Here is a 12,569-nt window from a genome sequence, read left to right as displayed (position 1 = left end):
CTAACACTCAGAACTCAACACAGGAACATTAGCAACAAATGTTGTTCTAACTACAGGGGGGTTAAAGGAGCCCATGTTAGGATGTTTCCTTCTCCTCTCCTTATCTCCCACAGCAATTCATGGCAGTTCTCTGTCTAGGAGTGCTAAACTGAGTTTCTTCATAGCTGTGATAATGCTGCTCCCAACCATCCAACAGATATTGCTCTTTATGGACAGGAGCCTGACCTTTCTTTTCCCAACCCTGACCCTCATTCTCTTCAGCAAGGATCTGAAAGCCTCAGTTTTGTAAGAGCACTCCTCGTATTAATAGCCTCTATTGTTTAATCAATATTTTATTTACTAGCTTCCACAAACTTTATAGTATCTGATGAGTAAATGCCTTTGCTCGCCTTTGACTTCAGACCAAGTGTTCATGTGAATTAAGGAAAGGTTAACATTATCTATTTTGTATTTTAGCAGACCTTCCCCAATGAAGTCCATTGCGTTGAAGAAATCTTGAAGGTGAGTGCAACTCTCATAAATACTTGTGTAATGAGTCTTTTCCTCTGATCTTTTACTTTCATTAAAAGGCAACATTGGGAGAAATTGTTAATGTGCTTCTGTTGCTTTAGTCCATAAAGCAGTTACCAAGATTGTTTCATCGTGTCTTCAAACTAGCAGCCATTGTTCTGAAATAACTGCTGTGTAGACATATTCTTAGACATATAGTTAACTTTCCATCAACTTCGGTGGGACTGCTCTCATGAGTAAGTGTTTGCAATGGCCAGAATATAAATTTCACAGGAAGTCCTTTCTAAATAACATAGCTACATGCCGGCCTGTCAGGGACTTTTCCATATATTAAGAGGTAGAATTTCACCTCTGCATCAGTAGTATAAAAACATTTAATGTCTCTCTTTTTTTCTTTCAAAAATTCTTTTCTAGGAAATGACCCACTCATGGCCGCCTCCCTTAACAGCTATCCATACGCCTAGCACAACTGAGCCTTCAAAATTCCCTTTTCCAATTAAGGTAAAAAACCAATAACCTCCTCTCCTCCCCCACATGCTTGTAAGGCCTGGTGTATGCTTAAAACATAGGTTGACACACCTGTGATGTTTGGTGGTCTGAAAAATCCACCTACCCACAGCGTAGATGCAACGAGGTCAATGGAAAATGGTAGGTAAGTCAGCAGAAGCATTCTTTATGGTTGTGAAGTTTCTTCAGTGAGGGTTCTATTGGGTTAAAAGCATATTGCATGGGGAGATTTGTGAATTGGAGTTCATATTCAAATTTCACACATTAACACTTGGTATGAGCAAAGACAACAATTACCTCAAGCATTATAAGGCCTGCTGCCCTTCCTTTGATACTCCGTAATTATCTCAGGTAAGACACTTAACATTCCCCTCCTTCAGTCCTACGTACATGATTTGTCAAGTTTTTATTGCAATTTTTTTTGGACCTCTGTACGTGTAGCGGTCAGTCTGTACTGGAAATGCAGTTGATCCAATGAAGTGGGTCTGTCTCTCGAAAGCTCATCACTGAATAATCATTTTGTTAGTCTTTAAAGTGCTACATTTCTGCTGTTTTGTTTTTTAAGAGACCAAAATGCACACTACCTGCAAACAAAGACCTATTATAATTAGATTAGATCTAGTTCTCTGAGAGAACTGAAAAAGAGGTGTGAGCAAGCTTAAAAGCTGTTCTTGTGAAAGATGTTACCTCACCCACCTAGTCTCTCTCAACTTTCCATAAGCATTTTAATTTTAGGTTTTATTCTTTCTAGGAATCCCACCATGTTGGATCTGTGATACAGAACCAGAGTAAGTAAATGGGGGAAAAAATCCAAATTAGATTCTATGTTATAGAAGAGAGCATGAGTACAGGGAGGGAGTAGGAGTATATGTGTTTGTGTTTGTTTTACATAGGGAGAGATTTTCAAAAGGATTTCAGTGATTTAAGACAAGTCTCAGAGCTTTGCTGCGTAGGGATGAACTGAAGCACATAATCAAATTTAAGCATATGCTCAAGAACTTTGTTGCATTGGAGCCTTGATCTTTATTATATATTTACTATATAGGTATAAATGTATAAAATATTAGAAAACTCTGTTGTGAGTGGTCAATAGCCAGAGTGATACTCTGAATCAGCATCACATGTCTGTGAAAATTCCTGACCCAGAGATCAAGTTATTTAAAGACCCAAATAAAAAGTAAGGACAATAAAATACGGCACATATGAGAATCACACCAACTGTGTTTCTTTGGTTCTACAGAGCAGTATGATGCACCTTCAAAAATATTGCCTGATTCAGAGCAAGGAACATCGTAAGTAACCAGATTCGCTTCTTGGTGATATGGTGGTTATGAACTATTGCCTATTTTAAACCGTGGCTTACTGGATTTTTGTGGAGATTGGAGTTTTAGCAGTCCTCTTTCAAAAAACTCAGGCCTTAGCCAACACACAGTTCAAATCAATGGAAAGACTTCATTAGACTTCAGGAGGCATTAGCTCAAGCCCTTAATGAATTGGGTTTTTCCAGTATTACTACTAATAAGCTGTGAGCATTTTTCCCTCTCTCTATCACTGCATTATATCAAGCTACACCTCATACAATTTGAACTACAAATAGTACGTAAAGTTCTTGTCCTAAATGCAAATTTACTTTCGTTTCTTTTCATGTATGTAGTTGAATGTCTATGAAGGCAAGTGAAGTACCCAGTACCATTCATTCTTTTAGATAGAAAGGCAGTAAACCCTCGGTTTAACAGACTAATTGGGGGAGGGGTGTCTGCTATTCCCAAAAGTCCATTAAATGCAAACGCTACTGCCCACCCACCCCCTCCAGGCTCCCCCAGCCCCTTTCCTACCCCCGCCCAAAAAAAAAGTAAAGTAAAAATACCTGCCACTCACCAGAGCCTCCACCGCTGGAGGAGACACTGGACCCTACCGCATGGTTAGAGGCACCCCGCTGCATGTGGCTAGAGGGGACACTGCATGGCCTGGAGTGGGGCACGTACACAAGTGCCAGTCTGCCCATGTACATGCCCCACCCCGGTGGGAGGAATGTGGGCAGCTGCGGTGGAAGAGGTGGTGACTCCTCAACAGTGCAGCAGCGGCAAGTCCCTTAGTGTTTTTTTTGTTTTTTGTTTTTTCGGGTTTTTGTTTGTTTGTTATTTTTTGGTGAGGGAATGATTTTACACGCCCCAGCAGACTTCGGGAACCGTGGGGCGGGGGAGTAGGAGGGAATGTTGTTCCCAAAGTCTGCTAAATTGGGGTTTGTAAAATCATGGGTTTACTGTACTTACAAGTCTGGTTTATTAGTCAAGCACTTACTCCTCACCATTTCAAACTCAGATATTTTATAGCACTTAGTGTACTGTTGGATTTTGGGAAAACTATAGATTAAAATGATTAAAAGACCTCATATTGCTATCATGATAAAGAGGATATTGGTCTCTTGGATTATTCTCTTCAGTTATCCAAAAGAAAAGTTTCCTGAATGATTTTATAGTTGGTCTCCCATTTCTTTTAAAGGTGAATCGTTCTTTTAATTGTTCAGATAAGCAGGGAGCCTTTATTTCTGTTTCTGAAAATTAAGTATGAGTTTGTGCCTAAGCCATACGTTGAAAATTCTGTGTTTGTAACAGTCTGTTAGCCAGCTGAATATGAACAGTATTTGGGGTTCTTTCTGTTTCTTGGCTACTTATTTACGCGCTCTCTCTCTCTCTCTCTCTCTCTCTGTGTGTGTGTGTGTGTGTCCCCAGACCAGTAATTTTACAGTTTTTGTTTGAATCACAGAGATTTTCTAGTCCACAGAATGTTTTTCCTGGGTATAACATTCCAACCCCCTCTGTGCTGTAAGTGATGGGGACAAGGGAGGGGAACCCTCAGCAGGGGAATATTGTGCAGGATTACCACAGCCTGTGGAAAATGTGAGGATGATGGTGATGATAGGGCTCTCCTGCACTATTGGTTCTCCCCATGACACATCTGCCCAGACTACAGTAACATCCCTACCCCAGTGAAGTCCCCTGATGGGGCGACAGTTGAGGAAGGATTCAGGGAGGGCACTGGCCACATGACCTCCCCTCCCCACTGCAACTCCTCTCTGCTCCACGGGGGAAGTCTTTATACAATGCTCCTTCTGCCCAGGCTCCACCCCTGCTCTGCCCTGCCTCTTCCCTCAAGAGATACAGCCCAGGGCACTGGCAGGACGACTGGCACTGGCATCAAGTGTTAATTATGAGATCATGCTCCAGGCTGCTGCTGAAAATAATTGAAGGAGTGGAGGGACAATGAGGGAAGGGAGTGGGAGGAGAATGTTGAGCACCTGAACAAAGCCACAGAGTGGCCCTTAAACACCATGGAGTGCCACACGCTGCTGGCACTACAGAATGAGCAGCACAGTGACTGCTCCACCCCCCTGTTTTCCCTGCATTCCCTCACTGCCAACACATTCTGGCCACCCCCCTCTCACTGGTCAGCTAAACCCCACACTTCCCCCTTCAGCGTCCAGCGCTGCAGACTCCCCCAGGCACTCCTTGCGCTCCACCCGCAACCCCCTGCAGTTGAGTCCTGCAGAACTGCAGCAGCCATTTCATGGCACATCAGACACACACGGTGCTGTAAACATCTTGCAGCCTCACGGCCTTCCCCCTTCCACCTCCCCACAAACTGGGGAGGTGTCATGCTGCCTGCGGGTGTGTTGTTTTTAATACATGACAGCCGTGGGTTGGAAAGCATTCCTTATTCCAAGACAAAAACCAGCAGGCACACTCCAGCAGAGCAGTGGGTACTGTCGTACTAAGGGCATTAGAATTAGTTTTTGCTTAGCTGTCGATATATCCAATCCAAGTGTAATCAACCAAAATGCATAGTCCCAGTCAGTGTGAAAGTGAAGTGACTTAGATTTGCATATATAATGGCATAAACCATGATTTGCCCAGGACTTAATTAAGCAGCATCCTTGAACTGATGCATCTCTAATTTTTTGTGTTCGTTGGTAAAATGGCACTTTCTTCCTTTGCTCTTCAAAATACACGACTGTCTGTCTGAAAATTCAGCCACCTACAGTAGCTCCTGTTAGGAAGTGTAGTTGACTGAAAACAAACAACATTTGTGCTGGTTAATTAAAGGTTGAAATCCCTATGCATCTGTGTGTCCAAATTAAGCATTCAGCTATACAGAATGTACAAGGATTCCCAGATGGCTTTCTTTCTTGAATAAGGTCCTTAAGTTAGCACCTGGCTGCGTTGGAATAGAAGTAGCCTTTTCTTTTTAGAAGAAGAGATGCCCAGTTCTTTCTTGTTAACGTGTGTCTAACCAGGCCTATGGAGAGAGATGAGCTTGTGCATTCAATGGAGCTCTTCCTGTTTGGCATGCAACGTCGGTTTTAGAACTGCTTCCCTAAGAAAGCTTTGCAATAAGCTTTCTGAAAAAATACATGTACATGTGGTGCAGTTTCTGCAGACTATAGAGTAGAATGTGACAACACCTAAAAATATGGCTGCTCCTGAGCTAATTAACATCTTAAAATTGTTAGTCTGAGTTGTTCTTTAACTAGGCTGTTTAACAATTTGCTGAAATGTTGTGTAGGAAACAGGCTATCTTTTATCTCTTTGCAAGTATGACTCATTTGAAGCATTATTGTTGAGCGAATCAGTTTCATTTAGTAATAGCTTAAGGGGAAGGCACTTCTAAAAATAATGCAAAATTAAAGAGGACTTCCTGAAAGAACAGAGATAGTCTTGGTGCTCTCTCTCCCACGTTGTCCTGTTGCCTTGGAAGGAAATGCATCTATAACCCAGACTTTAAAGATCCTAATAGGGCTTTTTTTTAAACATCTGAGCAGCCTGAAACTTGTGGTTTGAAATTGGCAATGGGGTATGAAACATTCAAGGTGATAGTTATCACCTTACAATGGCTAATTCTTCCAAGGTTATGGAATAGGTGAACTCCATCTAATTCCCAAAAGACGGTTGGCTGGATTGCCCTTCCTTCCCTTCTCTCTCCCCCCCAAAAAAGAGCCATTCTGGTTGGCTATCACTTCAGAAAGACGGAGGATTTGAATAGAAATGAAGATTTAAACACCTGTAAACTTGAAGTCATTTGGTCAAAGGTTAAGACCCCTTAGGGCTGTCACCCGGTGTGCTGATCATGCCACTGAGCCTGCCTCCTTGCCCTCTGGGGTGCCCCATCACCGTGTCCTGCTGGGCCAGAAGCTTTGGTGTCCCTCTCCCCCAGCCAAAGCACAGGCTTGGAGTAACAGACACCCCACCTCCATCCACAGCAGTGCAACACAGATGCTGAACCAGCTCAGCTCTGGGAGGGCTAAACTCTACAACCTTGAATGCATCCAGGGGCACAACCCTCAAAAGGAACCAAAACCCCAAATAACTCCATCTTACTCTGTATAAAAGTTTTATACACATGTGCAGTTGTGGCTCACCCTCCAAGGTGACAGTATTTTATTTTGGGCCTGATAATAAACAAAAATGTTCTTTATTGAGTATAAAAAGTTAAGCTTTAAGTGATTTCAAGCAAAAACAGATCAAAGTAATAAAATTATTAAAAGTGATTAAATTGTTAATAAAACTATTAGTCTTTAAAGTCTCCTTGTTTTTCTGAGATCAAATAGGTTACTAAGCCAAAATAAACAAAACTCGCCAGTTAAGTCTAATACACTAAGAATCTTGTTACATGCAAATTCTTTCTCTAGAAGTCCTAATCAGCTTTTTACACAAGCTAAGGAGTGCCCAATCCTCTCCTCTGTTGAGGTTTCCATCAGGCGTCTTGGGAGGTAAGTGGGCGGGAAGCATTCTGGCATTTGCCCCCATCCCCTCACCCATTGTTTGGTGTTCCACCTTTGTCAAGCTGGGAATTCTTTTGAATTCGGTTCAGACTTTGAGTGGAAAAATACCAGATCTAAAAGGGGTCCCAGCATCAGGTGGTAGGACCAGACACGTTTTGGGCTTACAAGAAAAACAAATAATAAACAGTGCTGAGCTTCCATGGGTTAGACCCTCTTCCTCAGAGTACTCAGAAGGAACTTCCCCTTGATTAACATTCACATCTCCCCATCAGTTACACTGAATGGTCCTAATCACCCTGACTGCTCCCCCAGTTCATTTTTGCAGTAATTTTCTTACATGTCTACCTGCCTTTTTATTTCCTCTTCGTGCCATCTGATGAAATTTTGTCCACAAAAGCTTATAATAAACAAATCTAATAAATCTGTTAGTTTCCAAGGTGCTACAAACTTTACCAAAACTTGAAAACCTTAATGTAAAACTGCACAAGAAAGTGAAATTGTCCAAACTCAGTAAAATGCAAGAAATAAATAAACAATGGAAGTAGTATCAAGTTGTCTCTTTAAAATACTTTGCTTTAATAATGAAAGGTGGTAGCAATAATTCAGATGAAGACATTCCTGACTTGCAATATGTAATTCTGTTGGCTGCCTTCCTTTAGGAGTTTAACAGCATTTTTCAAAGGAGGCTAGTAATCTGGGTGCTCTTAATATGAGTATCCAACTTTGAGGCACCTTAAAGGGGCTGGATTTCAGAGCATGGGAGCTCTGGACATTCTGAAAATAAGGTTTCTAAGGTGCTGCAAACTGGGCTTTTAGTTGTACATATCTGGAGTTGTCCTGTTGTAGAGTTGTGTAACAGACTTTGCCAATTCTTTCTTCTTAAGAGGGTTCTACGTAAAAATGTTTGTTTTATGAAATCAGGAAGTTAAAACAATACTTCAGAGAACCCTATTATTAACTCCCTGTATGTATCGGAAAGGTATCCTCTGGGGCTTGAAGCTCTACTGACGTAAGCCTTTGACAGAGTAGTATATGTTGTTCATTGATGCTGAAAAGCCAGATTTCATTAGTACTGCAAAGACTTTAAAAAGGGGTTGAATTCAATGACTACAGCTGTGTTCAGCGACCCAAGAACTCCAGTTTAACTTCTATGATAGTAGTTGGACATGGGATTACAGGAAGTTTTATCTTTAATACAGTAGCTTTACTGGTACGCAGCTACCTTGCTTGACTTGGGTGTAAGATGTCCTAGAAAGGCGAGTGGCTTGGCCTGTGATAGTGCAAAAATGCTTTTGAAGGTCCTTTTCTTAGTCATACATCTTGACTGCTGAAAACTAGCTGCACTTACATGTGTGTTACTGAAGGTGTGCTCTATGCTGAAAGGGTGATTTGTTAGCACTCTTTTTAAATAAATCTGTCAAAGCAGAGCAAACAACACAAATAAGCCTTTCAAAATAATCACTTGAGTCCGTTTCCCGTTCATTTCGAAAGCATAATTCCCCGTGGCAGCAGTGTTTGTTTATAGCTTGTCTCATTTCCTTTAGAATTTTGCTAATTAAATTTGGTGCTCGGAAAACCTGAGAGGGATGCTGCTTTACTGTTCTACATGACTGCCAAAATTGCTGCTTCCCTGGTAAAACAGATCTTATAGGACTGACAAAACAGTTTCTCCCACAGCTTCATCTGGGTTTGAGACCAATGGTTCCTGTCCTATGAGGCTATGCTGTTGTGAAACAGCTGCAGTTGGGTCACATGTCAGTTGTTTATGAAGCATCTGTGGTGGCTGTGTGCTTTTGGTGTGAAGGGAGTTTATAAATGTAAGGTTACTTCTTGTTTATTTGTCTAAGTGTGGGTGGAAGATATCTGAAAGGAAGAAATTGCTAAGTTTATTTAAGCTTCTATTGGAGCGTGCTCACAGTATCTTAATCTCAAAGTTTTAAGCATTGCCTTTTTTATAATTAAAAAAAAAAGCTGATACTCAGGTGGCACCTCTCCTTTCTCCCCCATCCCCAAGCCAATCTCATGGCTGCAGCTGCTGAGTCGCCGGTACTCAGTACCGGCAAGTACCAGCACAAAAAACAACACTGCTTTTAAGTGACCTGCAAATGATTTTCTTTGAAGTTGGACATGTTTGCCCCCTTTTGTTATAAATGTGTTATTTGTATTTATGTAGCAGGAAAGACGTTATCAAGGGCCAAGACCACATTGTAGTTGGAGTAGTAAAAATGAAGGCCTACCAAGAGTTTTTTAAAACTTTCCTGAGGCATATCAGGAGTGTCAAGTTTGTAATTTCCTGGTTTCCTGGTTTGCTGGAGGACCTCCTGGGGGGTCCCAGAGAAATTTGCTGTGAGTTCTCATACACCTTAACGAGCTGGGGGTATTGATGTAATCACAGTGTTATGTTTCCTAGTCCAATGTACAGGAGCATAACATTCTGTTACTGGGAGGAGGAAGAATATTGGGCAATTCAGCTTGAACTTGACACTTGTTTCGACGTTCTTAATTTGGACCCTTCAGATGGAAAAAGTAAACATACGATAATGGAAGTAATCACAATCCAGGAAAAACAAAGTCAATGGCCATGTGTTGCTTCTAGTGCCTACAAAACACTTTACCACACTATCGGGAGGCATTGTGGCCTACTGGATAGAGCACTTGACTGGAACTCAGGAAATCTGAGTTTTATGCCTAGCTCTGTCAGTGGCTTGCTGGTCTCTTCTCACCCATGGCTCCGTTACTTCATCTGTGAAATGGGTATAGAGCTACTGCCCTTTTTTGTGAATACTTTGAAATCTGTAAGATGTACGAGCTGAGTAATGTATTATTATATTCTGATCGGATGATAATGGTATTTAATATTAGAATGTTCTAAATCCTGAAACAAAATCCCAAAGGTGTTTCCGAAGTTTAGTATCAGAACTAGATGTCTGGCTTCAGATAGACCAAGTTTTGTATAGCAGCCTGCCTTTTAAAGCATACCAATCTATATTGGTCACTTTTCTTTTTTCTGTCTTTCAGAATGCTACAAGATGACCTCCAGCTCAGCGATAGTGAAGACAGTGATGATGATCAGGTCAGTTTTAGACATTTTATGTTATACAGTACATGCTTTATTATGTGGCGTCCCTGGGGAACTGGCGGGTGCCGGATAAGAAAATATGCTGGTTATTTGAGCTGGGGCTGACAGACAGCCCTGCTCTCCTATGCCACCCCCCTGCACCGGCCTCCAGCTGGTCAGCTGGCCTGCTCTGCCAGCCCCTAGGCAGCCAGTCCCTCAGCAAGCCAGTTAACCGAATGTGCTAATTATCTGGGTGCTTCATAACCAGACTTTTACTGTACTACACACAGTGAACATCTATTAAATCAATGTGATCTGTACTGTTGTTCTTAAGCTCTTTAACCTAACGTCCTCCCAACTTTCTTCTTTTGTGTGTGTGTGTGTGTTTTTTTAAATGCTTAGGACTCTGAAAAGCAACCTTCCTCATCTACTCCTCCAAGGTAATGTTTCTTCTAAGGCTACTAACTATACCAACAGGAAGAAAAATTTGCCTGATATTTTGTATACGGAAGTGAATGGGGGAGAATGGAGGTTATTTTGATTTTTGCAGCTCTTCAGTTGGTGTAGAGTAACTTCATGGAGCTTAAACAAATATCTGTGTGCATATGCCCCAGCTCAGGACCTGGCACGTAGTAGTTTGCATAGGTGAATGAGTGAGCAAGTTCAAAGGCAACCAAAAATAGTACTGACTGACTGACTGACTAGGTTATTCTGGAAGTTCAGTTGCATTGTGGAGACAGGTTTAGCTGGTGCTTTGAGGTTCATTTCTATATGCTCACAATTCTCGTTTGTAGTTTCCACTGAAGTCAAGAAATATTTGAAACATTTGAATTAATAAATCTGGTTGATATAGAGTGGTATTAAGGTAACTGGTCAAAGTAAAGTAATAAGAATATATTGTCCTTTTGTGTGCTTTGAGACAAGTGTACATATACAGGTATATGCATGTATGCCATGTACGGTAAATGTGACTCAAGCTCAAGCTATGGAAACAGTTGCATTAAGTTTATTAAGAGACAACAGACCTGACTAGGAAGCTGTCAGGGACAGATATTACCCTCGCTCCCCAATGGATCATTTGTCGAGAATGACAGGCGATGCGCACCGAGGTCAAGAGTAGAACATGGTCCTTGTGAAGAGTAGAAGATGCACCTTTCTGTTATTTATAATAAGCAGTCTTGTAGCACCTTAGAGACTAACATGTATTAGGTCATGAGCTTTCATGGGCAAGGCCCACTTCCTCAGATGATTGGAGTAGACCAAGTGAGGCATGCCTGACTTCTTCTCAAGCTGCAGTGTTAGGCTAATACAGCATCGTGGCAGGGAGGCTACGCCAGTAAGATTGTCTTTATAGTCACAAAGCCTGTGAACTTGGGCCAGAGTACCTAATGACAAAGCACCTAATTAATTGTTCTGATTTTTTTTTACATGAAGTATGCACCTGCAGTTATCATTGACTCTTGCAAGATATGAGGGTGCTCAGTGCCAATGAAAATCATTCTGTTTATTTAGATGGCTAACATCTGAAAAATTGGCCTTCTCTTAATTTTTTTAAGTGAAAACACCAAAATTTCACTTTGTCTTGGGGCTGGATAAATAGGTCAGAGGTTTATATCTCTAACTCTCTTCTCCTCCCTGCAAAACACACAGGCACACACACACAAACCATTGCGTGTTTTGTTTTTTGTTTTTTTGTTTGGTTTTGTTTTAAAAAACTTGGAACCCTTTTAAAGCGAGACAGCTTAAATATAGATCTAATTTTTTGGCCTGTTAACTAACCTGTTAACTTCAAGCAAAGGATAATGGTCTGAAAAGTCAGACTTGCACAAGGGCATGACAGTTTTTAGAAGTGATAATTTTTGGAAGTTTGCTTCTGGGAAAGCTCTTAAAATGTAGCTTTCTCTTAGTATGAGAGTAGATCATCAAAAGAATTGAAAGCTACTCATGCAAACCTATCAGTGTTCATGTGGGTTTCTTAGGTTAACACTATGATCTTAACCCCTTTCCAAAACATATGTTGTGCTTGTCAATCCTAAATTCCACTGAACTTTATACATCTCTGTAGACTTCAGCTGTAAGCTTTGAGGGGATGGGTGGTCTAGGGGTAATTTGCCACTTTTGCACGGAGAATGGAAAGGAAAGGAGGCAAACCCAGTGAAGAGAGAAGTGTGTATGAAACCTTTCCAGGAAACTAATCTCTCATACTTATCTAGTTGGAATTTGTCAGTCCCATTGAATGTTGGCCTTTTGAAAAACTGGGCTTTAAAAATCTCCAGTGACTTTTTTTACTTTTGCCATATAAATAGGACTTCCCAACTTATTATGGTGGCAGATGCAACTCTGCTCACATGTTCATATGGCTAAATGGAGGCTTTATTTTGAGCCATATTTTTCTTGTATGGGGTGGTATAATACAGGAGGTTTCTGAGCGCAGTGCTGAGAGAGTCAGGTCTGGGTGGATTGTTTAGTGACAGGGCTTCTTACAACCCATTACTGGGGTCCTCCACTGTAAGGCACACCAAAAAATATTACAAAGACGACTTCTGTTCGCCACACTGGCTAGCAAGAACTCACACAAACAATCCCCTTAGCCACTCCAGTTTTCCTGTGTTACCATCAATACCATTCCTTACATATGGGAGAGAAGTTACGAAAACCAATTTCACCAAATCAAAACAGATTCTTCTGATCCCAAATGACCAACCGCATTCCAAG

The 12,569-nt window shown here is 41.3% G+C and overlaps 1 protein-coding gene across 5 annotated transcripts in view; it reads left to right on the top strand.

The window, feature by feature from the left end:
* Positions 1–12,569, top strand: part of AFF1 (ALF transcription elongation factor 1) — a 173,585-nt gene that overhangs the window by 127,786 nt on the left and 33,230 nt on the right. For 4 of the 5 annotated variants that reach the window (XM_074993661.1, XM_074993659.1, XM_074993662.1 and 1 more), the window contains 6 exons: positions 457–501; positions 925–1,011; positions 1,769–1,805; positions 2,258–2,309; positions 9,815–9,869; positions 10,257–10,294. In XM_074993661.1, the coding sequence (XP_074849762.1) occupies positions 457–501; positions 925–1,011; positions 1,769–1,805; positions 2,258–2,309; positions 9,815–9,869; positions 10,257–10,294 (314 nt within the window). The remainder of the gene's footprint in view (positions 1–456; positions 502–924; positions 1,012–1,768; positions 1,806–2,257; positions 2,310–9,814; positions 9,870–10,256; positions 10,295–12,569) is intronic. The other variant, XM_074993660.1, reaches the window with a different exon arrangement.

This window comes from Carettochelys insculpta, chromosome 4, assembly GCF_033958435.1.
Source record: "Carettochelys insculpta isolate YL-2023 chromosome 4, ASM3395843v1, whole genome shotgun sequence".
Classification (NCBI taxonomy): domain Eukaryota; kingdom Metazoa; phylum Chordata; order Testudines; family Carettochelyidae; genus Carettochelys; species Carettochelys insculpta.
Note: the sequence above shows the minus strand (reverse complement) of the source record. Positions and strands in the feature narration are given on the sequence as shown.